This window comes from Rhinopithecus bieti, unplaced genomic scaffold, assembly GCF_001698545.2.
Source record: "Rhinopithecus bieti isolate Rb0 unplaced genomic scaffold, ASM169854v2 scaffold_9899, whole genome shotgun sequence".
NCBI classification, from domain to species: Eukaryota; Metazoa; Chordata; class Mammalia; order Primates; family Cercopithecidae; genus Rhinopithecus; species Rhinopithecus bieti.
The window spans coordinates 4,426,273-4,449,874 of NW_016806979.1; the positions used below are offsets into that span (position 1 = coordinate 4,426,273).

General features: G+C 47.4%; 1 protein-coding gene across 5 annotated transcripts in view; it reads left to right on the plus strand.

The window, feature by feature from the left end:
- The window catches only part of CYTH1 (cytohesin 1), a 112,728-nt gene extending 89,396 nt beyond the window's left edge, over positions 1–23,332 (plus strand). For 4 of the 5 annotated variants that reach the window (XM_017879368.1, XM_017879370.1, XM_017879366.1 and 1 more), the window contains exons 10-13: positions 4,696–4,774; positions 17,652–17,723; positions 18,347–18,501; positions 21,200–23,332. In XM_017879368.1, the coding sequence (XP_017734857.1) occupies positions 4,696–4,774; positions 17,652–17,723; positions 18,347–18,501; positions 21,200–21,278 (385 nt within the window). In that variant the 3' untranslated portion in view covers positions 21,279–23,332. The remainder of the gene's footprint in view (positions 1–4,695; positions 4,775–17,651; positions 17,724–18,346; positions 18,502–21,199) is intronic. The other variant, XM_017879365.1, reaches the window with a different exon arrangement.
- The last annotated feature ends 270 nt before the right edge of the window (positions 23,333–23,602 follow it).

The following is a 23,602-nucleotide window of genomic DNA, read 5'->3' on the forward strand; positions in this document are numbered from 1 at the left end:
TGTCCATCTTTCTACTTCCCGTCACACAGATTTGTACCTGGCGCTCCTGCCCCCGCCCCAGTGCATCGTCACTTCCTTCTGCATCTGGCTCCCCCACAGGCAGTGTGCATGGCAAGCCTAGAGCCCTTGGCTGCAGCTCAATCCACAGCACTCTTACTCATTCTTGGGCAGCGGTTTTTTTTTTTTTCTTTTTTTTCCCCCCTCCTTTTCAATCTCAATCAGCCACATTAATTATTGTGTTCATTTAGAAAAGCTGAAAATGCATTTCTCTTCCCTCTGCCAGAAGTGATGAGCTTGTATTGCTGAGATTTGTGGTCATGCCTTGCCGTGAAGGGGACAGGATAATCAATAGGAAAAACATTAGTAGGGTTTTGATACACATTCATGTCCACATGTGTTTACTTTATTAATAGTTTCAGAATATAGAGAGAGCTCTAGACTCTCCGGACATAATGATGCCCTTTTTTTTTTTTTTTTTTTTTGGGGGGGGGGGGGCACTAACAGCGTATTTCCTCTGTTGCCTTTCCCCTTAGCCTTTGATGAGTTGGGTTCTCACAGTAGCAGGGGCTGTTTCGTCCTCTACCAGCCCAACTACTCGCCCCAGTGATTAGAAGTCAGTACTCTCTTGGTCATTACCAACACATCTGGGAAGGCTAAAATGGAATCCTTTATTTCTGACTAGGTCAGATAGCAATAGCCTTTCTATTTTCTTTTAAAGGCATATCCCAAGTCCTTGTGCTTATACATAATGACTTAATTCATAAATTCCCCTTATGGCACCACTTCACCAATCAGTTGTAAATATCTCTTGAATTGGCCATCATTTTATGTATATTTAAGCCAGCAGAATCTTTGAAGTTAAGGCTCTAAAATTACTAACCCCATAGGCAACCTTCCCTTCCACATTCCTATTGCCAAGTGGATGGAGTTAAAAGAAAACCTACTGGAAATGTTTAAAGTGTGTCCAAGTTTGGATTTACTTTCCCCTCCAGTGAGATTTGTTTAAATGCTAATACTAAGTGTTAGCTTTGACAGCCCAGACACTAAAATTAGAACAGTACAAAGATTATCTTGGTTCTTACACCAGGATGACATGCAAATTCATGAGGCATCTCAGATTTTAAAAAAGAGAAATAAAGTGTGGGACTCAGTTTTAGCTCATTGCATTACTTTTTCTAAACCTCCATCAAACCCTTCGAAACTCTGAATATTGTGTTTTCATTGTAGCACACTTAGCATCACTCTTTGTGTTTATGTGCTGCAGAAGGCAGGGCTTCCAGCCGTCTGGAGCTGTGTGTATATGTCTGTGTATGCATATAGCCATAAGAATGTGTATTCTTGTGTATACACATATGTACATGTATATTCATGGGTATATGTGTGTGCATTCTTACACACTTTAAAAAGTGACAGCCATCTAAAGAAAGACATTTAATTTTCCCTGAAATAATCTTAGTCTTCTTTGCTCTGATTCTGGATATACTAATAAACGCTGGCTTTGTAAAAGCTGATTTGTGGCATCTCTGGGGCCAGGTTTTCAGTAGTGCCCCAAAATTTGCCTTGATGAGGTGGGACATGGCATGTAAGAGCCCCTCATTCACGTGCCAGACAGTAGTGGGATCATTTGCCGGTTTAGTGTTTTTAGTTCAGCTCTCTCCCCAGGCAGGCATGAATGTGACTGATACATTGCACTTTAAGATTAAGGAATCGGGTTTAATTTATTTGTTTTAATTTTGTTTTCTCCCTCATTTGTATGTTTCCATGATTTTGGCTCTCCTTTTCCTTGCCCCAAACTCCAGGAGGTATGTAACCCCTCAGCCTGCTCGCTCGCTCTGCATAGGCCACTGTCATTGCTGCAGCATTTTCTTATTTCGTTATTTTTAGTTATTTTGTTTTTTAATTGCCGGTGGTAGTGTTAATGCTGCTTCTAACTTAGTGTACAGTCCCTAGGGAACTGGTCAGGATCAGGGGTTTGGAGCAATTTTCGTTTTTCCTTTCTGGAGGAGTATATGTTATATTCATTACTGAATGCAGTAATGCAAGAAAACATACCAAGAGTGGGTTTGTAAAAACAGAGGAAGTTTCCACGACATTTTCACTTGGAATTATTGGCTAAGACATGCGCTATGTTTGATATTCAATTTGACATCCATTAATCAGCCTGATTGAAAGTTAATCTCTGAAGTGGGGAAGAGGAGAAAGAAGAGAAGGAAGTCTTTCTTTTTTCTTCTTTTTTCAAGCTGAGACTTTCCCAGAAAGAACAAAGTCTTGGCTTCCCAAAGCTAGGGAAAGCTTCTGATTTACCATGATGGAAAAGCAAACTAGGGAAAGAATTAAATTAGACGATATTTAAGACATTTACCTTTGGACAAAAAGGGGAAATGGCGTGTCCTAAACTCAAAATGACACCGAGTGACGGTGAAAAAACAACTCCAAACCCAAAACCCCCCCTGAAGTCCTCGTATTTAATTTCCTGGGGATGAGAGAAGGGCATTACAGCCTGGGCTCTATTTTATGTTTTGTTCCACTCCCTCGCTTTTTCAGCGAGTCCTCATTAAAGCCCTGAATTGGTCTCCTAGTTATGTTTTTGGTGTCTCCTCTCCATTTGCTGGTTTGGGGAAACATGTTTTCCTAGCCCAAGACACCTCAGATTTGTGCCAAAGCATTCCCTGAGCAGTAGCTACACTTAAAAAGAACAGCTCCAAACGTGCACACTTGCTCAGATGCTTCAGGAACTTGTCACGTTGTTCTCAGCTGTAGGGGAAGATGGCATCCGGCCTTGATATCTCGGGGAGGTCACAGGAGGGCTGAGGAGCCGTGCAGTGGGAGGTGGTCCTGTGAGTTCCACAGGGACTGTCCTAGGCACGCATTGATCTGTCTGCTTGTTTCATGTCTGCTTTTCTTTCCACGTGGACATGTTCCCCGTGGGCCCACAGTGATGCTTGATGGTAGAGGTCTCTGTAATGCAACAAATTGTCCAGGGATAATAACCCAGCTTTTGTAATCAGGCAGAGAATTTCTTCCGGCTTTGCTTTTTCTCCTTGATTTCCTTCCATCGCGTTTCTTTTAGCATCTGACTCGCTTCTTCCATGATCTCCTAAGTCCCAAGGGTTCCCCGGGTAGTGTCCTGTGATGGAGCGCATGGGAGGCCAGCATGGGCTGATGTTCCCTTTGTGCCAAGCCTCCGGGGACAACCAATGGCCTGCCAGGCTGGAAGACCAAAGTTCTCAGGCTCTGAATTGGTGGAGGGGGTTCCTTTTTAAGAACAAATTGGCTTCAGTCCTGAATATAGTCCTTGTCTTCTTTATCCTCCTTATTTAATTCTGCCCAGGCTTTCCTGTTTTCCACATGCATGTCATAGTATCCATTTATGGTTTTCTCCTTATTCATGCCATCTAACCTTTACGGACCAGCAGCAAGGGCTCACATGAAACTTACAAGTCACTGGAGGGAGGGAGTCTCAATTTGCTTGATACAGCACAGGATGGGCAGGCGGATGGCACGTGCTTGCTTACAGCAAATTCCCCCGCATAACCTAGATCTGTGTCATTTGGAATCTTTGCAATTAATGATCAGTCACGTAAGCCCACCTAGAGTTCAGCGTCCAAGCAGGGTGCTAAAAACTGGCCTGAAAGCCCAGCGGTCCTTTTATTTGTCTGCCAGGACCTACACTGGACATTTTCTTTCTGTAACATTGTTTGCATACTCCCCTTAGGTTTCTCTGGTGTGAGCATGCAGGCAAGTTCTGGCAGTTAGAAATAGTCCCTGTAAAACCATTCTCCTCTTTGCTCAGCTATTTGTGATGAGGGCAAGAGAGAAAGCATGATTGGGGGTATGAGATTTATGCCCCATGGTTCTTGCCATTGAGGAAGATTGGAGAAGCAATATTGTCTGTAAGTTAAGTCTTAGCAAAAGAGCAGCGCGCAAGAAGTGTTTCTAGAATGCCATGCATGGCTTCACAGGTGAAGGCCTTAGGGATAAGTTTTGAGTAGTTCATGTTCAGAAAATGTTCCCTTGATGAGAGGGAGGTGGAGGAAAAGGAAGCCTGTGGTTCCAATTTGACAGCAGGTGTAGCTTCATTCAGATAGGCTTGGGGAAATTTTTCCTTCCTTCATGTCTGTCTCAGCATAACTTCACGACCCCAACCCTAGCTTTTTTTTTTTTTTTTTTTTTTTTTTGAGATGGAGTCTCCCTCTCATGGCATTTGATTGTGAAGGCTCCCAGCATCTCCCCTCCTGCTTCCTCCTTCCTTCACTTCCAGTGAAACACTCCTTATGTGCCGGGCTGCTTGTCCATAGCAGAGTAGCCTGCACGAAGTGCTGACCCTTCCTTCTTTTTCTGTTCTTTGGCGATTTCTACCACATGGGCTTTTTGCTGACTCTGGCAAATTTGCATTGTATGTCATTATTGCCCCTGGGTTTTCCCTCCACAAACCCATGCTCATCCTGCTGTCCTGATTCCATCTCCAGGTGTCACCTAGACGCGCTTGCTCTGCTTGTACCCACAGGCTTTCACTTTGTGAAAGGCGCTTCTGTTTCGGCTCTGTGTCTTGTTACTGATGTCAATGTTGTGGGCTCCACGTTCTCCTGATGCCTCTCCCCCAACTCTCTCTGAGAAGAGAGGGTGTTGTGTGTGTCGTGGAGCCTGCGCTTGTCTGGTTGTCTCTTGTCGAACGTGCATCTCTTTTTGCTCTGCAGGTGGCAGGGTAAAGACTTGGAAGAGACGCTGGTTCATTCTGACTGACAACTGCCTTTACTACTTTGAGTATACCACGGTGAGTACCTGCTGGTCGGCCTCCAGACTAGGGATGGACAAGGCCTTCGGTTCCAAGTGGCTGTAATCAGACACGGTTGAGGAGATCATTGGATTTGCCCTTCTATATCTGTGGGGGATGGGGGAGAGTTTAAGCAAAGTGGAAGAACTGAGGTAAATCTCAGGATGGGGAACCCCCGAGATGATGTGTGTGCCTCGAAGGGCGCTAGGGTTCAGAGCCGGCATCCGGTTCCGGTGAGACAGGAGACGCCCGGCCTGGAGGAGGGGAGCATGGAATAGCAGCACTAGAAATGGGTTTTGGAACTGGGCTAGAAAGAATGAATTTGCACTGGTTGCCAAGAAAGAGTATGTGGCCCTAACTGAAAGGGAGATGAAAAGAAAAAGGAAATAATCGTGATTTTAGAAAATTCACCTATTCTGGGTTAGCAGAAATATGATTTCAGAAGAAACAGCCCAAGGGGTAAAATATATGGTGGGGGAAAAAGAAGTGAAGTAAAATGGGAAAAGTTAATTTGAGATTATCTGGAGTTTTAAGAAGTTCTGTTGGTTTTTATTCAGTGGGAGAGACTTACAGCTGCAAATTTGTGTTTTCTATATGTATATCCCTTTTGTAGTAATAACCAAAGAGGATAAAAACCATAAATTAGCTCTTTTCAGAGCTCCCTCTAAGCAAGGTACCCAGCACCCTGGCAGGATAGCACTTGGTGTGGAGACCGTGGCCCACCGGACTGGCGATGGGGTGCTTTTTCATTTCTGCCACCTCTCTTGGTCATTGTAAGAGCAAAGCGGGCATACTGCCATGGCATTGAACTTTTGTCTTAAATCAAGGCCGTTGAGTTGAAAATGCTTTGCTTTTGTTCTCCAAGTAGATCTTCATGGAGCAAAAGTCATTGATCCCACTGAGAAAATTAAGACTCGGAAGTATTTTTTTTAAATAAGTTTAGAGCAAAATGGGGCTTAAGTAAAACATTGAAATCCTGACTGTATTCACCAGTCCTTATTTAGGACCAAGAAACAGGTACATGCCTTGGCATTTTCTGCTGTGAGGCGTGAAGATGGGTTTCCGTCATGTCTGACACTTGGCATTGTTCTCCATCCCCACGGACGTGACGCACATGCAGCTTCTCACCCAGGGAATGCACTTTGTAGCCCGTCAGGCTGCAGGCCAGAGCCGCTCCTTCTGACAGTTTGGTGACGAGGATAGTACATCACTTTGAAGGGAATTGTGGCCGGGATTTTGTGTGTTGTAGGGCTCGACTCATGCCCTGCAAGTTCTGCACTGGCTTTGCTCTTCTGTTGTTACGGTCTTTTCATATGAGAGTAATACACTTCAAATATCTGCAGAATTATAAAAAGAAAGCTGCTTTCTGCTTCACCCCCAAAGTACCACCGTGAACATCTTGGTACATTTTTTTCTGTTTTGTTCACCCTTCTGCCTCATATTTTGCCTTTTTTCTGAAGACATCTACACTAACAATGTCTTTAGCATCCTCTCTGAATTTGTCTCTCTATTCTCTGGGTCAAAATGAAACATACATAAGCATCTAGGTGGTGTGCTCCTAAGTCCTGACAATCCTAGGGCAATGCTACGAGAGTCTAGAATCTTGTGGTTTTTGATGCCCACCATAGCGGTGTCACCTTAATCCTTATTTCAGTTCAGCCACACTTATTCAGCAAAGTGTAGCATTTTATCAAGCAGTGGAAATACAGAGATAAATACATTTTTTTTTTTTTTTCCTTTTTTGAGACAGAGTCTCACTCTGTCTCCCAAGCTGGAGTGCAGTGGTGGTGTGATCTCGGCTCACTGCAACCTCTGCCTCCTGGGTTCAAGCGATGCTCCTGTCTCAGCCTCCCAAGTAGCTGGGACTAGAGGCATACACCACCACATCCAGCTTTTTTTTTTTTAAAGTAGAGACGGGGTTTCACCACGTTGACCAGGCTGGTCTTGAACTCCTAACCTCAGGTGATCCGCTTGCCTCAGCCTCCCAAAGTGCTGGGATTACAGGCATGAGCACCCAGCAGTAAATACATTTCTTTTTTTTAAATTGTATTTTAAGTTCTAGGGTACATGTGCACAACCTGCAGGTTTGTGACATGTGTATACATGTGCCATGTTGGTGTGCTGCACCCATTAACTCGTCATTTACATTAGGTATATCTCCTAATGCTATCCCTCCCCCGCGCCTCACCCCACGACAGGCCCTGGTGTGTGATGTTCCCCTTCCTGTGTCCAAGTGTTCTCATTGTTCAGTTCCCACCTATGAATGAGAACATGCAGTGTTTGGTTTTTTGTCCTTGCGATAGTTTGCTGAGAAAGTAAATAAATTTCTTAAGACACAGAGAGGGAGCTGTCAGAGTTAAGATAGTAGATTGAAACTTCCACACAGAATTACCTAACAGAGCAATAGACTGGTAAAAAATAAGTAGGGAAAAATAGCAACCAAGCAGGGGAAGGGGCATAACGAATTCAGTAAACTTCAGCCCTGGGCAGCAGCGGGGCAGCAGCGGCGGTGTGAGCGGTAGGCTAGCAGTCCAGAAAGCAGTGTGCAAGTTTACTCCCTCACAGCCCGGGCAATGTGGCAGAACGGCCTGGCAATCTTGCTGGCTTCTCAGGTCATGTAACCATCACAGCCTGGCAAATGTGGCGAAGGCCTGGGCAAGTCTTGACTGGACTTCTTCAGGTCTGTACCTCACAGCCTGGCATGTGGCGAGGACGCCTGGCAATCTTGCTGGCTTATCGGGTCTTTACCTCACACCTGGGCATGTGGCGAGGCCTAGGCAATCTTGCTGGCTTCTCGGAAGTCTGTAACTCACAGCCCAAGGCATGTGGACGAGGCCTGGCAATCTTGCTGGCATTCTCAAGGTCTGTACCTCACAGCCCGGCAATGATGGCGAAGGCCTGGCAATCTTGCTGGACTCTCCTTCGGGTCGTACCTCACAGCCCGGCATGTGGCGGACCTGGCAATCTTGCTGGCTCTCGGGTCTGTAACCTCACCAAGCCTGGCATGTGGCGAGAAACCTAGGCAATCTGCTGGACATTCTCGGGTCTGTTACCTCACAGCTGCATGTGGCGAGACCTGGCAATTCTTGCTGGCTTCTCGGTCTGTACCTCACAGACCTGGCATGGGGCGAGAGCCTGGCAATCTTGCTGGCTTCTCGGGTCTGACTCACAGCCTGGCATGTGGCGAGGTCCTGGCAATCATTGCTGGCTTCTTCAGGTCTGTACCATCACAGCCTGGCATGTGGCAGAGGCTGGGCAATCTTCTTGGCTTCTCCAGGTCTGTACCTCACAGCCCTGGCATGTGGCGAGACCCTAAGGCAAATCTTGCTGGCTTCTCGAGGTCTGATTACCTCCACAGCCTGGCATGTGGCGTAGACCTGGCAATCTTCTGGTCACATATTCATGGTCTGTACCTCACAGCCTGGCATGTGGCGAGGACCTGGGCAATCTTGCTGGCTTCTCAGGTCTGTACCTCACAGCCCGGCATGTGGCGAGGCCTGGCAATCTTGCTGGCTTCTCAGGTCTGGGAGGAAGCAAACTGAATGGGACTTGTTATTTTTCCCTCCCTGATCAAGGAGCAGTAAAATCTCCTGCTGGGTGGACACTGGGGAAATGGGAAAAGTGAAAAAAACAGCCGTTATAGACTAAGTAAAGGCTCAGGGCTGTATATTCAATGGGGAAGACCGTCCATGGGGGATCTCCCATGAGCATGAGATCCATCCCCAAATACAGGGGTCCCCAACCCCAGGCCATAGGACAGTACCAGGCTGTGGCCTGTTACTAGCCAGGCCACATAGCACGAGGTGAGTGGCAGGCGAGCGGCAGAAGCTTCATCTGTATTGACAGCCAGCTGCTGCCCATCACTCACGTCACCTCCTGAGCGCCACCTCCCGTCAGATCAGTGGCGGCACTGGATTATCATAGAAGCGCGAACCCTGTTGTGAACTGCGTGGGCCGGAGATCTAGGTTGTGTGCTCCTTCTGAGAATCTAATGCCTGATGATCTGAGATGGAGCTGAGGGGGTGATGCTAGGACTGGGGAGTGGCTGCAAATACGGATGAATGTTAGCAGAGAGGTTTGACTGCACAGAGACCATAATAATACATCAGTTGCTTGCAGACTCATCAAAACTCGATCAGTGAGTGGCAAGTGACAATTAGACTGCCTCTGGTGGCAGGCTTTATAGTGGCAAGTGAGCAGATGTACTTCAGTTGTACAGCTGTATCTGGTGGCAGGCTTTAAGTCAGAATCCAACACTTACTTCAGTCTGCGCATGGCCCGCCTGTTATTTTATTTACCACTGCCATCCGCGTCTCTTTCCACACTGTGTACTTGTCTCAGCCACGGTTTTGGTAAGCCCACCCGCCAACCCTCGCCAAAATGAGTAAAAATCAAACGTCACCGGAGAGCTTCTGTGAAAAGGGAGAGAGACCCATTGATGAGACAGCAGAAGATGCCAAGACTGCCAACGAAAAGAAAGCTGCACTGCGAAGAAAATGCCTAGAGTTCTACTCCAGTTCTAGGTTCATTTCCACAGGTGGTCACGTTTGCCAAGCCCACTTTGTAGAATATGTGGTGACCAACTACTCAGCAAAGCCACGAAAGCTTCAAAACTGCTTCACCGCATGGAGACCCAGCATCCTGCATTAAAAGACACTGCCTTTGGAGTTTTCAAAAGAAAAAAACGTAAACATCAAGAACAGAAGCAATTATTGAAGGCTACCCCTTCATCAAATATATCTGCGCTGAAAGCATCATTCTTAGTGTCTAACCGCATTGCCAAAGCCAGGACTGGCTGTTGGTGAAGAGCTGATCCTGCCTGCTGCTAAGGACATTTGTCATGAGCTTTTAGGAGGGACTGTAGTTCAAAAGGTGGCACATGTTGCTCTTTCAGCCAGCACCATAAAGAACTAGACGAACTGACGACGTAGCAGCAGATACTGAGGCACAGTTGTTCGAGAGGATTAATGAGTCACTGTGGTACTCAATCCAGGTTGACGAGTCCTGATGTTGACAACAAGATAACAATGTTTGTTTTTCTGTGACATATTTTTCAGGGGGATGTGCATGAGGATGTTATGTGCGCTTTAGTTGCCAACCAACACCATGGCTGCTATTCAAGTCTTTGAATTATTACATATCAGGGAAACTGAACTGTTCTGTTTTGTGTTGGTCTGTGCATGGCTAGAGCAGCTACCATGACTGGACAGCTTTCTGGTTTCACTACTCAGGTCAAAGAGGTCGCTTCTAAATGTGAGTCTATGCAGTATGTCATCCATAGAGAAGCGCCGGCTAGCCAAAAAGTGTCACCTGAATTTAACAACATTTATGCAGGATGTGATTAAAATTACCAACCACGTTAAAGTACGTGCCCTAACTCACGCCTGTTCATGCAGCCCTGTGAGGAGCTGGATGCAGAGCACACACGGCTTCTCTGATACGCAGGGTGAGATGCTTTCTAAAGGCAGATCGCTGGACAGACTTTCTGAGTTACGACAGCCACTTCAGAGATTTCTTTTAGAAAACATCACCACTAGCAGCACATTTCAGTGACACAGAATATAGGTCAGGAAACTTGTGTACTTGTGTGACAGATTAAACCTACTCACAAACTCAATCCGTCACTGCAGGGGAGAGTGGCAACTGTGTTCCAGTCGGCAGATCAAGTGGCTGCGTTCAAAGCCAAACTGGAGTTACAGGGGTGACGAGTGAACCCCGGGATTCCTGACATGTTTCAGACATTAGCGAGATTGTGAAAGAGACGGAGCCGGGGCCTTCTTTCCCCCAGCGGACGCATGATCACCTGCCTCAGCTTTCAGAAGAGCTTGAACGATACTTCCCAACCACAAAAGACCCCCAAATTGGGAAGGAATGGATCTGTGACCCATTTGAGAGTAAACCAGGGGAATCAACTTTGTCCGTGCTAGAAGAGGATCGACTGCTTGAGATCGCAAATGACAGTGGCCTTAAAAGTATGTTGGAGATGGCCGGGCACGGTGGCTCAAGCCTGTAATCCCAGCACATTGGGAGGCCGAGGCAGGCGGATCACGAGGTCAGGAGATCGAGACCATCCTGGCTAACACGGTGAAACCCCGTCTCTACTAAAAAAAAAATACAAAAAACTAGCCGGGCGAGGTGGCGGGCGCCTGTAGTCCCAGCTACTCGGGAGGCTGAGGCAGGAGAATGGCGTAAACCCGGGAGGCGGAGCTTGCAGTGAGCTGAGATCTGGCCACTGCACTCCAGCCTGGGTGGCAGAGCGAGACTCCGTCTCAAAAAAAAAAAAAAAAAAAAAAAAAAAAAAAAAAAAAAAAAAAAAAAAAAAAAAAGTATGTTGGAGACAACTTCAAATCTCCATACATTCTGGATGAAAGTCAAGGCGGAATATCCTGAGGTTGCCACAAACGCGCTGAAAGCCTGCTTCCATGCCCAGCATCCTGTCTTTGTGAAGCAGTGTTTTCTGCAGTGACAGCGACCACAGAGTGATTATGGAGTAGCCTGGACATAAGCAACACGTTCTGGGTGTCACCGTCTCCCATCGCCCCCAGATGGGACCATCTAGTTGCAGGAAAACAAGCTCAGGGCTCCCACTGATTCTACATGATGATGAGTTGTGTAATTATTTCATTATATATTACAGTGTAATAATAGAAATAAAGTGTATAATAAATATAATGTCCTCAAATCATCCCAAACCATCTTCCCTCCCCTGCCCTGGTCCTAAATGCTTGAGCCAATCACAAAGATTATATCTGAAAAAGACAAGTATTAAAACAGAAAAGCTAGCAGATGCAGAGAACAGAAGACGATCCCAACACCAGAGTCATTGGTGCCTGCAAAATCAAAGATATGATGTGGCATGAGATTATTTCCCTGAGAAAGAGGGAAAAGCCCTGAATCTACAAATCAGAGTACACTGTATTTCAGGAAACTTTGTGACAGAAAGGGTGGCTCCAAAGCCTGGCCCCTTTAGACCGTTAAACTTGGAGCCAAGTCTCTGGTCATTCTGTTGGAAAAAGCAGATCATCTCCAGCAGCTTTTTGTCCCAGAAATTAAAGTATCAAGGTCTGCACAGTTTTGAAGAGAAGAATGACCCAAGACCCTTTGTCCAGCCACATTATCATTTAAGTAAAGCACAACTAGCAGCACTCTCATGAAGAAAACATGTGAAATGCAGCACTTTGGAACCCTTCTTGAAAAAAAAAATTGCTTGACGGTAAAATCCAGCCAGTAAGAAAATGAATCACAAGAAAGGCCCCAGGAAGTAAAAGACTGGTAGTGAGCATTAAACTATTCACTTAAATACAGAACTAATACTTGAATATACAACTAATACTAAAATATGCTTAAGTACAGAATACCAAAATATACTTAAGTATGGGACTAATACCAAAATATACTTAAGTATAGAACTAATAGCTAAATATACCTCATATAGAAGTAATAGCTGGCCGGGCGCGGTGGCTCAAGCCTGTAATCCCAGCACTTTGGGAGGCCGAGGCGGGCGGATCACGAGGTCAGGAGATCGAGACCCTCCTGGCTAACACGGTGAAACCCCGTCTCTACTAAAAATACAAAAAAAAAAAAAGCCGGGCGTGGTGGCGGGCGGCTGTAGTCCCAGCTACTCGGAGGCTGAGGCGGGAGAATGGCGGGAACCCGGGAGGCGGAGCTTGCAGTGAGCCGAGATCGCGCCACTGCACTCCAGCCTGGGCAACAGAGCGAGACTCCGTCTCAAAAAAAAAAAAAAGTAATAGCTAAAGAAACTTAAATATAGAGCTAATACTAAAATATGCTTAAATATAAAACTAATACTAATTAACTAGAAATTGTGGCTGCAGGACAGACCATGAATGTTATAAACCCGGGCAATGTAAAAGTGAAATAATAAAAATCAGGAGGTAGGAGGAGGAACGATGTGAAGAATTAGAAGATTTTGTACTTTTTAAAATGCAGAGTCAAGAGATGTTGTTAAAATGGAAGCATGTTGTATTTTTTTAAAAGAATGAGTAAAACCTCTTTTTTTTTTTTTTTTGAGACAGTCTTGCTGTGTCTCCCAGGCTGGAGTGCAGTGGTACGATCTCGGCTCACTGCAACCTCCACCTGCTGGGTTCAAGCAATTCTCCTGCCACAGCCTCCTGAGTAGCTGGGATTACAGACATGTGCCACCATACCCAGCTAATTTTTGTATATTTAGTAGAGACGGGGTTTCATCACATTGGCCAGGCTGGTCTCGAACTCCTGACCTCGTGATCTGCCCGCCTCGGCCTCCCAAAGTGCTGGGATTATTTTCGTAAACATCTTTGTCTTAACTTGAATAAGGTTATCTTAGGAACTCTTACGGTAAAGAAACATTTACTTTGAGGTTCAACACTTCTTCAGTTTCTGCTTCCTTTTTCCCCCCATTAAATTAGAAACAATTAAAACAATGTATTTTATGAAAATAATACCACTTAAAATATCCCATTTTCATAAAACCTATTTCTCTCCCTCTCTCTGTACACACACAACACGTCTTCACCTAATGTCAGCAATGATAATTTAGGAGTGATTGGATTTGGAGTATTTTTAAACCTTTCACTTGTATTCTTTTCTACAATATTTAGTTCTTTATAATAAGCAATTCTTATTTTGCAAAACAATGAATGTTCTTAAAGACAAATTTAAAAAGCCAAAGACGTTGCCCTCGGGTATTTCCCTCTTCACGGCGGAAGTGGGTGATTATTGGGCACACACGGGTCATCAGTGAGGGTGCAGCCTGCCTATTCTTAGGCCTGCCAGAATCCACTTGAAGTTCTAGACAGGGGTCTTTTTAATATTTGGGATTTTTACATTGCTGCCCAGGAGCTTAACATTTAGTTGTTTCCACCAGAGGTTCTCACTCTCTTTCACCCCAGCACTGAGGGATAGGGTGAGCACCAGTCAGCGATGCTGGCTCACTCGAGCCAATTCTCAAGTGGCAGGATAAGTGTGCCGAGAAGAGCGAGGAGGGCCACGCTGTGCGGGATGGAGCAGGGAAGAGGCGGGGCCAGGAAAGATACCAGAATCCCCAGTGGGTTCTCCCGGCGACCAGGAGGGTCTTGTTATAACCTGGTCCCACTCCAGACTGAAGACCATGGGTATACATCATCTTGGTTTAAAATCATTTTACATTGAGAACGTGCATCATGCGTATGTAACGTGGATGCCACAGGCCTCACCAAAGAGTATACATTATATCACATACTTACTGAGGTCCAAAGTGTGATTACTCTTAGACCACCTACTTGCTCACCTGGGGATGCCTCAACCCAGTTAACCCAGCGGAATCCTCAAAAGGTGCCGGCACCAATTAAACCCTAGAAGTGAGAATGGTGGGGGTAAAAACTAGAAGCAGAATTGACTGAGAACTGTTTAGGAAACAGACCAGTTGTCTCCCTCACCTCATGTCCCTAAGGGCCTGCCCCAGCACCCAGGCAGAAGTCTTGAGTGCTCGCTCACAGGAGAGACTGACACCAAGCGTTTCTGGATGAGGGATCCTAGGCCTGGTTGAAGGTGGGGGCATTTTACCCAGACAGGAGTGTTGGGTCAGTTCAGGCTTCTTGCATGCTGAGGACTTTTTCCACCCCCAGCTTCTCCTCACTCAGCTCTCAGAACCACAGATAGCCAGGTCTGTAGCTTGCAGACAGAGTGGGAAACTTCTCTGCCCAAGAAGAGATGCGTAAGAGTATTTAGTCAGATTCCCCAGCAGACAGCCTAGTGGGAGGGCCCTTGTAGATGGTCACAGTCCACAGCCTTCGGAGTCCCAGTCAGCTCTTAGTCTTCCCCTCTTCAAATGGCACAACCAAGGAATCCCAGATACCTGAGGAATCCCTGCAGCCTGACAGCAAGTGGAGACCAACGCAACCCAACAGCCAAAGAGCAACTTGGATGAGAGAGGGACTCCAGGAAGAAGAAAGACTTCACCGCTGGCTATAAGAGACTCTCAGTCATCTCAGGTGACGTTACAGCTGTGAAACAAGAACAGGATCCTGTATGAAGCCAGGGAACAAAAATAATAATGAAACCCTCCTGGAAATTCAAAGCGTGGCAGAAGTGGAAACTCAGTGGAAAAGTTGGAAGAAAAGCATTAAGAAAATCTCCCAGAAATAATAATGAAACCCTCCTGGAAATTCAAAGCGTGGCAGAAGTGGAAACTCAGTGGAAAAGTTGGCAGAAAAGCATTAAGAAAATCTCCCAGAAATAATAATGAAACCCTTCTGGAAATTCAAAGCGTATGCAGAAGTGGAAAACTCAGTAGGAAAAAGTAGGCAGACAAAGCATTAAGAAAATTCCCAGAAATAAATAATGAAACCCTCCTGAAATTCAAAGCGTGCAAGAAGTGGAAACTCAGTGGAAAAGATGGCAGAAAAGCAATAAAGAAGAGATCGTCCCAGAAATAACCTAATGAAAACCCTCCTGGAAATTCAAAGACGTGCAGAAGTGGAAGACTCGAAGTGAAAAAGTTGGCGAGAAAAGCATTAAGGATAAATTCTCCCAAGAAATAATAATGAAACCTCCTGGGAAATTCAGAAGCGTAAGGCAGAAGTGGAAACTCAAGAAAAGTTGGAAGAAAAGCATTAAGAAAATCTCCCAGAAATAATAGAAAGGCAGAGGGAAAATAATAAAGGAAAGACTTTTTTCTCCCAAAGAAGAAATAGCCCAGGAGGTCTAGTCCAGCATGTTCCAGAGAAGCCGAGAAAACAAAGAGGAGGTAACCCTTGACAAAATAATTTTTAAAAACCTCCCCCACATGACGGATGTGTTTCCAGGTTGGAAGGCTTACTGAATACCCTGCATGATGACTGAAAATGAATGCACCCCAAGGCTGCCTCCTCAGGGGCCTCAGAACACCAAGGACACAGAGAACAGCAGTCGTGTGCAAAGCACCAGCAACCAGAACAGCTTTGTACGGGGTGATATTAAATGGTGAAGGCAGGAATGCTGAGCTTCCCAGTCCTGAAGGAGGGTCACGTCCAGCCTAGACTGTTAGGCCCAGCCAGATAGCAGCCAGGTGTGAGGGTCGCATAGAAACATTCTTAGCCAAGTGAGATCTCAGAAATGTTACCACCCACACACCGTTTCTCAGGATGCTGGTGGAGGACAAAGGCCTTGGCTGTAGGAAACCAGAGATCTTGAAACCTTGTTTCAAGAGAGGAGGGAAAAGTACTCTGGAATGGAGAGTGCTGAGCTTAAGGATGAAGCAATTTACCAGGTATCAAGGCAACCAGTCCAGACTGGAACAGGTTTCAGAGGCTCCAGGAAGAATTACTTCAAGAAATTAAAATGAACAGGATGCCTGATACAAATTAGCACTAGCAAGAAGATTTTGATAAGAGGTTAACCATTTGCAATTGGTCTTGATGGTAAGGACACAGAGCTATAAATCAAAGGAACAACCCACTTCTCCACCCTCCTTAATTTTGGTTCCAGTGGGGAAGGAAGCTTTTCAGGAAGGAAAAAATTGGGAAGTTCACTGTATGGCACAGGTTGGAAGAGAAACGTGGTGTTAATGAAGACACTGTGTATAACCCTAATTCAGATGACCAGATCATTATTTAGAAGGATGGGGAATATGAATATGCCCAGGTAAGAGGAGGAGCTCAGTCCTTTTCTGTAGATAACATCTAAAATTGAGCACTCAAAAGGCAGCAGTTGTAATATGGTATTTTGGAGATGGGTGAGATACAGAGGTAAAGACCAAGCAGGTTGGCTTGAAGAAGTTGGAAATAGTTGCTACCCGGGATGGGAAATGACTGAAAGACTCTTTTTCACTTTTAGAGAACTCATAGAACTGGTCGTTTTTTGTTTGTTTTTTGTTTTTGTTTTTGTTTTGTTTTTAACGGTGCATGTGTAACTCTGGCCAAATACAAAGACTTTAACAGTGCTAGGGCCGGGCGCGGTGGCTCAAGCCTGTAATCCCAGCACTTTGGGAGGCCGAGACAGGCGGATCACGAGGTCAGGAGATCGAGACCATCCTGGCTAACCCGGTGAAACCCCGTCTCTACTAAAAAATACAAAAAACTAGCCGGGCGAGGTGGCGGGCGCCTGTAGTCCCAGCTACTCGGGAGGCTGAGGCAGGAGACTGGCGTAAACCTGGGAGGCGGAGCTTGCGGTGAGCTGAGATCCGGCCACTGCACTCCAGCCTGGGCGACAGAGCAAGACTCCGTCTCAAAAAAAAAAAAAAAAAACAGTGCTAGGACTTGGCCATGGGTTGGCTGGATATCAGGGGACTGTGAGGCTGCCATCAGACGTGTGCTAGAAATGTCTGCGGTGCCGTGCCCTCTGCAGATGAGATGGGACTAGTTGGCGGGTGCAGCGCTGTTCTGGACAGGAATTGAGGTGCCTTTGGAAATCCAGGTGGAGTTGTCAGGATAGTGGTGTCTCTGAGGATTGTACTGTCTGGCGGTGGGGCGGTGGTCAGAGGCAGTGAGTGGTTCATGTTCTGACCCACAGCTGCAGTCCCAGGCACCGGGGCGCTAGGGTGAGCCTAGGAAAGACTTCCTGGAGCTGTTGCCCCAAAACCGAGGCTTCGGAGAAGAGTGGGAGAGCCAGGCAAAGGGAAGAGGGAAAGGGGCCCACTCCCTGCTTGAGGACTGTGCCCGGGTCACTGCCAGCCACACTCTCAAGGTGTCTGTTGAATCTTCTGGGCTTTCTACTCGCAGAGGACTTGCAGTTATACTGACAATCCTCAGACATTGTTGGCGCTATTCTTGTTTAGAACAGAAGGAGTTCCCTCAGGCTGGTTTGTGAACTTCATGTCCTGGGAGAAGGCAGGAGAGTCGGAGGAGTTGCCGGGGAAGAATCTGGCAGTGTGTGTCCTTCACCTGTGATCTTAGACTTCCTCTCTTCAACTGTTCTGTAGGATAAGGAGCCCCGTGGAATCATCCCTTTAGAGAATCTGAGTATCCGGGAAGTGGAGGACTCCAAAAAACCAGTGAGTATTTTTGCTGGGATATTTTGAGGGGAGAAAGGGGATGGGCATTTCAAAGATTTTTTTAAAAACTCAAAACCAAAACCTGAAACACGTGATCAGGCTTTTATTTAGTCTAATTTTTTATTATATTGTCGAAGCCAAAGATGAGATTCGAAATCACTTCTTCCTGTGCCATCCGTCCACTTTATAGTTTCACTTGGTGAATAGCACATGAGGTGTGGAAGTTGCCCCTCCTTCAGTGGCAGCGGCAAGCGTGCTTGAGTGGGCTATTTAGCTTGTAACCTTGGGACACCTGCTGTGTGTTTTTCCTTTGTTTTGGACTATCATGATATTACTGGCTTGACTTTAAAAAGTCTTAAGTAACCTGCAGTTCTCTGCATATTTTAAATGCATTGGAAGTGGAGCTAACGTATCAGACTGATAGGCTTGCTAACAAGACTTATTTATATATAATTTACAGTCTCCAGAATTCCACATCTAGGCTTCACTTTTCCACAGGAAAATAGGTATTGCTCGTATTTTGTGAAGGTCAGAATAAAGGGGCTTTGGGGAAAGAAATCAGCATGTTTCTCAGTCAGCAGCTTCCTTTGCTCCACTGTCTCCCTCTCTGTTTTCATTCTCAGAACTGCTTTGAGCTTTATATCCCCGACAATAAAGACCAAGTTATCAAGGCCTGCAAGACCGAGGCTGACGGGCGGGTGGTGGAGGGGAACCACACTGTTTATCGGATCTCAGCTCCGACGCCCGAGGAGAAGGAGGAGTGGATTAAGTGCATTAAGTAAGTGACTGCTGAGAAAGGGAAGTGCACGCCTGACGCGGCCCTCACCTCCCCAGGTGTTCATCGTCTTCGTGGTTAAACATGCCGCCCGCATCTCTTCTGTGCTGCATTACATTCTTAGGGAAGCTTCGTCCTGGTTCCCAGCTGATGACTTCCCGGGAGGCCTTTGGATTCTTGGCTATTACAGCATATGTAAGAGAGCATGTCCTATCTGGGTTCCCAATGTGTCCTCATAGACCCAAAATAGGAAGAGGCGCATGAGCTACCAGCACAGATGCCATCTTCTCAACTGGTCTTTCCATGTCTGACAAAGCTGCTCTCATTCTCACAGTGACAGCTCAGAGGAGAGAGTAGTCATGTTCTGTAATTTGTGAATCCTGTGAGACACCATTTTCCTAGCTACAGATGAGGAAACTGAGGCCCTTAGAGGCTAAGAAATTTGCTGGAGTCACATACTGTGATCCAAGGTCCGGGAGGAGGGAGAAGCTTCCTCAGGGTTCCACAGCTAGGAAATGGGGCTCCCGAGTCCAGGCCTGTGGCTCTCGGCTCTGTCGGCTCCGCTGGGCCACGTCATGTAAGGTGTATCACAGGGCTGGAAATTTCCTAATGTGACAAGTATCTGGAAACATGGCTTTCTAAAGCCAGTTGGCTTCTCTTGCTTAATGTTGTTCCCTGGGACTTTGTCCGCCTGGCTGTCCCTCCAGTCCCTGTGCGAGGGTCAGCAGTGAGCATTCTGACTGTACCTTCTCTCAGTGATCCGTTCTCCTAAGAGCATAACCTTATCCTCTCCCTCCTGGGTGCTTCATCCATGAGCGTACACCCAGCTGTTTTCCTGAGAAAGACTCCTCAGCTGCCTGTAACTTCACCTGGAAAACAGGGAGAATGAACCCACAGGTTCATGCCAAGGCCCCTGTAAGTCCTCTGTGTACTGTGTGACGGGCTTTCTCTCGCCCAGACTACAGCCCTGTTCCCGAGGGAGTGCAATATCCTCTAGCCTTTGTTTTATCTTTTGGTATTTCTACTCAGACCAGTGTAGGTTTTGACCCAGGCTAAATACCTAAAAACTGACTGAAGATGGAGATGATATGATGATGGAGGGAAAGGAATAGATGATTTATCCCCTCAAAAGTAATCTGAAAATTCATGCAATGAAAACAGGAACCAGCTGAAGAGAGGATGGATTTGGCGCCAGGTCGCGCTGTGCCGAGTCCTCGCTCTGTCTTTGTGAGCGCTGTGCCTGGTAGGCAGGTAACTTACTCTTCCGTGTGATACAGGTCATTTCTGCCTCACGGGGCTCTTTTGAGGATTAAATGAGATCATGTCATGGGCATGGGGTTTGGCAGCTTCCCTGGCATGCCAGCCATCCCGGGAAGTGTGGCCCTGAGCAGGGGCCAGCCCACCCTCCATTGAGCAGACGCGGCGCCACGGTGCTTTCAGAGTCCCCTGCCAGTTATGGCACCAGCCCTGTGTTCTGGGGAAGAAAACAGCAGTGTTGTGGGGGACCTGTATCCTTTTTTTAACGTACTGAAAAAAAAATTAACTCTTGAATCATTATGAAATGTATTTTTTGTGTAAGGTTTGAAGTAAGGGTTGTAAGTTCGTTCTCACGAATGAATAGCTGGTGGTGCGGACGCCATTTATGGATTCATCTGCGTCACTCCCACTGACTTCATGTGCTCTTCTGAGAGTGTACCCCGCTCCCCCACCACACAGCATGCACCTGCCGCTCCGCTGCGCCTCCCACTGTGAGCACCGCCCGCCTCTCCCCCTGTAGCATCATGGTGTGCTTTGACTGTGCTGGCTGGCGGGTTCCCTGTCCTCCCCTCACTGGTCTTTCAGAAAAGTTTTAGCTGGTTTTGTACATGTGTCTTTCATACGGTTTTTACTTCTATAGTCAGAAAACGAAGCATTTTCAAAGTCACATTTAGAATCATCACTTAGGATACTGCTTCCCTGGAAAGAAATGAAGTGTCAGGACTTTGAGCCCATAACTTTCTTGAAAGTCGAGAATGGCAGACATAGGGTTGTGGTGTTGCCAGTCTGCTACAGGTGCTCCAGCCCGCGGCACGGCCTGTGCTGCTGTCTTTGAGGCTGTAGCACAAGCATGAGTTCGGGCCCCCTCTCTGTGCACCGGAGACCCAGCCAGGTCCAGCCGGTCTGTCCATGGCCCCCCACCAGCAGCATCGTGCCAGGCAGTGCTGCCTGCAGAGTCATGGAGCCTTAGTTATTGAGCAGGTGCACATGGGGGCTTGGAAGGCCCCACTGCATTTACCACGCCAGCTATCACACACCCCGTGCCGGAGGACCGCATGTGACACAGCTTGATTATGTGGCACTCGCTGCTGCAAAGCAAAATCAGATGTCATCATGGAAACTCATGCACCAGTTTTTTTCTCTGAATTAGAATATAGCCGTAGGAATGTGGCATGATTCTGTTCCTACATGTAAATTGATGATTATGTTGAAACAGCTAAAAACCCCAAAATTATCTTGTCACATGTTCCTGTGTGTCTTTCGAAGTGTGTCACCTTAGGTCACTGTGTGGACACAGCAAGGGTGGACGACACTAACTTGGCCTTTGCAGTGACGGTGGGGTGGGACAGGGGTTCTGGGGCACGAGGGGCCCCTGAGCAAGCCCCTGCCCAGAGGTGTGTTTCTGTCCCTCACGTCTCTGTTTTCTCCCTTTTCTGTGCTCCAGAGCGGCCATCAGCAGGGACCCTTTCTACGAAATGCTCGCAGCACGGAAAAAGAAGGTCTCCTCCACGAAGCGACACTGAGCGTGCAGCCGAGGGCGTTGGCCTGCATGGGCCTTGGAGCTCCCGCTCTTCTCCCGCATCTCCACGGGTGCACTGCTGCCGAGCACAGCGTCCTCTGCCAGGCCCCGCCCTGGATTCCTAGAGACTAGCTTCAGCTTTTGCTATTTTTTTTAAGTGGGAGAAGGGTGGGCAATTATCACTGGGGAAGAGAGGACCGGCCCTCTGTCCAGCATGGGCTCCTGAGCCTTCCTCTCTCACAGGGCAGAGCTCTTGTCGGCAGGGCAGCCTCCTAGCCAGTTTCTCTGCTCAGTGTTCTGGTAGCAGAGCTTGGAGCCAACTGTTTACCTCTTGGTTGTCCCCGTGAAGAGATCTTCAAACCCTGCACCATAAATACATGTATCCATATATTATTATATGTTAAGAAAAACGGTGGAAAGGAAGAGAAGCCACATACTATAAAGATCTATTTTTTTTTTTTTTTAAGAGAGAACGTAGTGCTGTTCAGGTGCATTCTGCCCTGGCTGCGCTGGGGAGCTTCTCCCTGGAGAGGAGCGCCCGGGGCTGTGGCCAAGGGGCATCAGCCTGGGCCCGCGGCAGGGCCTGGCCCGCCTCTCCTGTGCTGTGGGAGCTCGCTGCCTGGTGCTTGTCTGGGCGAGAGAGACAGGTGAGGTCAAGGGCGCAGAGGGCAAAGGCTCAGTGGGCCTTCAGACGACACAGTCCGACTCCGGGGCCTGCCCTGGCCAGGGACGCAGCCGGCGGCAGCGTGCGGTCCGGCAACTCCCGCGGATGCTTTCCCAGCCCAAGTGCCTGCGGAGCGCCGAGGAGAGGAGAGGACCGACTGGACGCTTACATTGTTTTCCTCCTTCAGAATCCAAGTTCTTGTTGGGCTTTAAAGTAGAAAGTCAGCATTTTCCTTGAGCTAAATACCTAATAACCAAAACTGTGAGGAAGGTTATCGGGACAGAGGTTCCGGGTAACCTGTTTCATTTTGGGTTTTCTTCCTCTTCCCCAGACTCCAGTCCTCGTTCTAGAGGAAGGAGTAGGACTTCCCCGATCCCCATAGGGCTTCAGCTTTTTCTGCCTCAAAACCGGCCCTAACTGGACTACTCTGGATGCGTTTTGTGGTGGGCCCCCTAAAGGGGAAGATGGGCCTTTATCTGCTCCGTGGGGTGCACTGGAGTGAGGGGGGTGACCGGGCAGCCTCTCGCATCTCTGTCTTCCCCTGCAGGCACTGTGTGAGCTGGCCCTGCCCCTCCTCATTACAGTATGAAGGGAGCCATGACACGCAGCATTTTCCTGCCGTTCTCTCAGGGACTCTCAGGGCAGCTCCTGCCACTCCGCCAGGGCCAGCATGCCAGTCCAGGCAGAGCAGGTGGCTGGCTGGCTGGCCGGCCGTCTCGGCCCGCCCCTCCACAGGACCGTGGACCAGGGCGGTGCAGGGCGCGGCCCCGAGGAGGCAGGTGGAAGAGCTGCGGGTTTCCACAGGGCCGTGTCGCCATGGCTTCTCTGATCCTTTAGGGTTGGCGAGCATCTCTGGAAATAGCTTTTGCAGAGGAGTGGTGGGAGGAATGGAGGGGGACAGTCTGTCACCTCCCTGTCCCCGCCACTTTGTGTGGATCCTACCTGGAGGGAATGATGGCTTTAGGCACTTTTGTGCTAGAGCTTGTGAGGGTGACATAAGAGGGTCCAGGCTGGAAACCTGAACTTTCTGGGTGGGAGAACCAGGCGGTGCCTGCCAAGGTCTGGGTGTGTTTGGGCTGGCGCTGGAGCCTGTCCAGCTGGCCCGGGCCCTGGCCTGGTTCTCACAAGTGTTTCCTAGACAGAGAGGCATATGGGTCAGTATTAGTCTGTTTATCAGAGGTGTAAATAATCTATGTATAGTTTTTCTCCTTTTAGATTATTTTGTATTTGTTTAAAAGAAGTTTTGTCAAAATACAAAATATAAAGAAATGACTGAAAGTTGTTGACAGGGTTTTAAGAAATTATAATTATTCTAATTGTTTTGTTTGTTTGTTTTGCCTTGTAAACTAGCGCCAAGGAACTGCAGCAAATAAACTCCAGATCTGCCCAAGCCATCCTTGCTGTTTGTGGCGTCTCTCAGCTGGGGTGGGCCCTTGAGGTAGGAAAGGAGTGCTGAGCAGACGCCTGTGCACAAGGTGCCACTCCAGCTGCACCTTGAGTTCAGTCGAAACACCTTGAAAGTGGGAGGAGGGTTCTGTCTTCTGTTAAGAAGAGCCTAGTCAGAAAAGATAAGAAACTTAGTCTTTGCACCACCCCCCCCACTCCCGCTTTTTTAGAAGAAGAAACGTGAAACGTCAGTTTTAAATTAAGATCAAGAAATATGC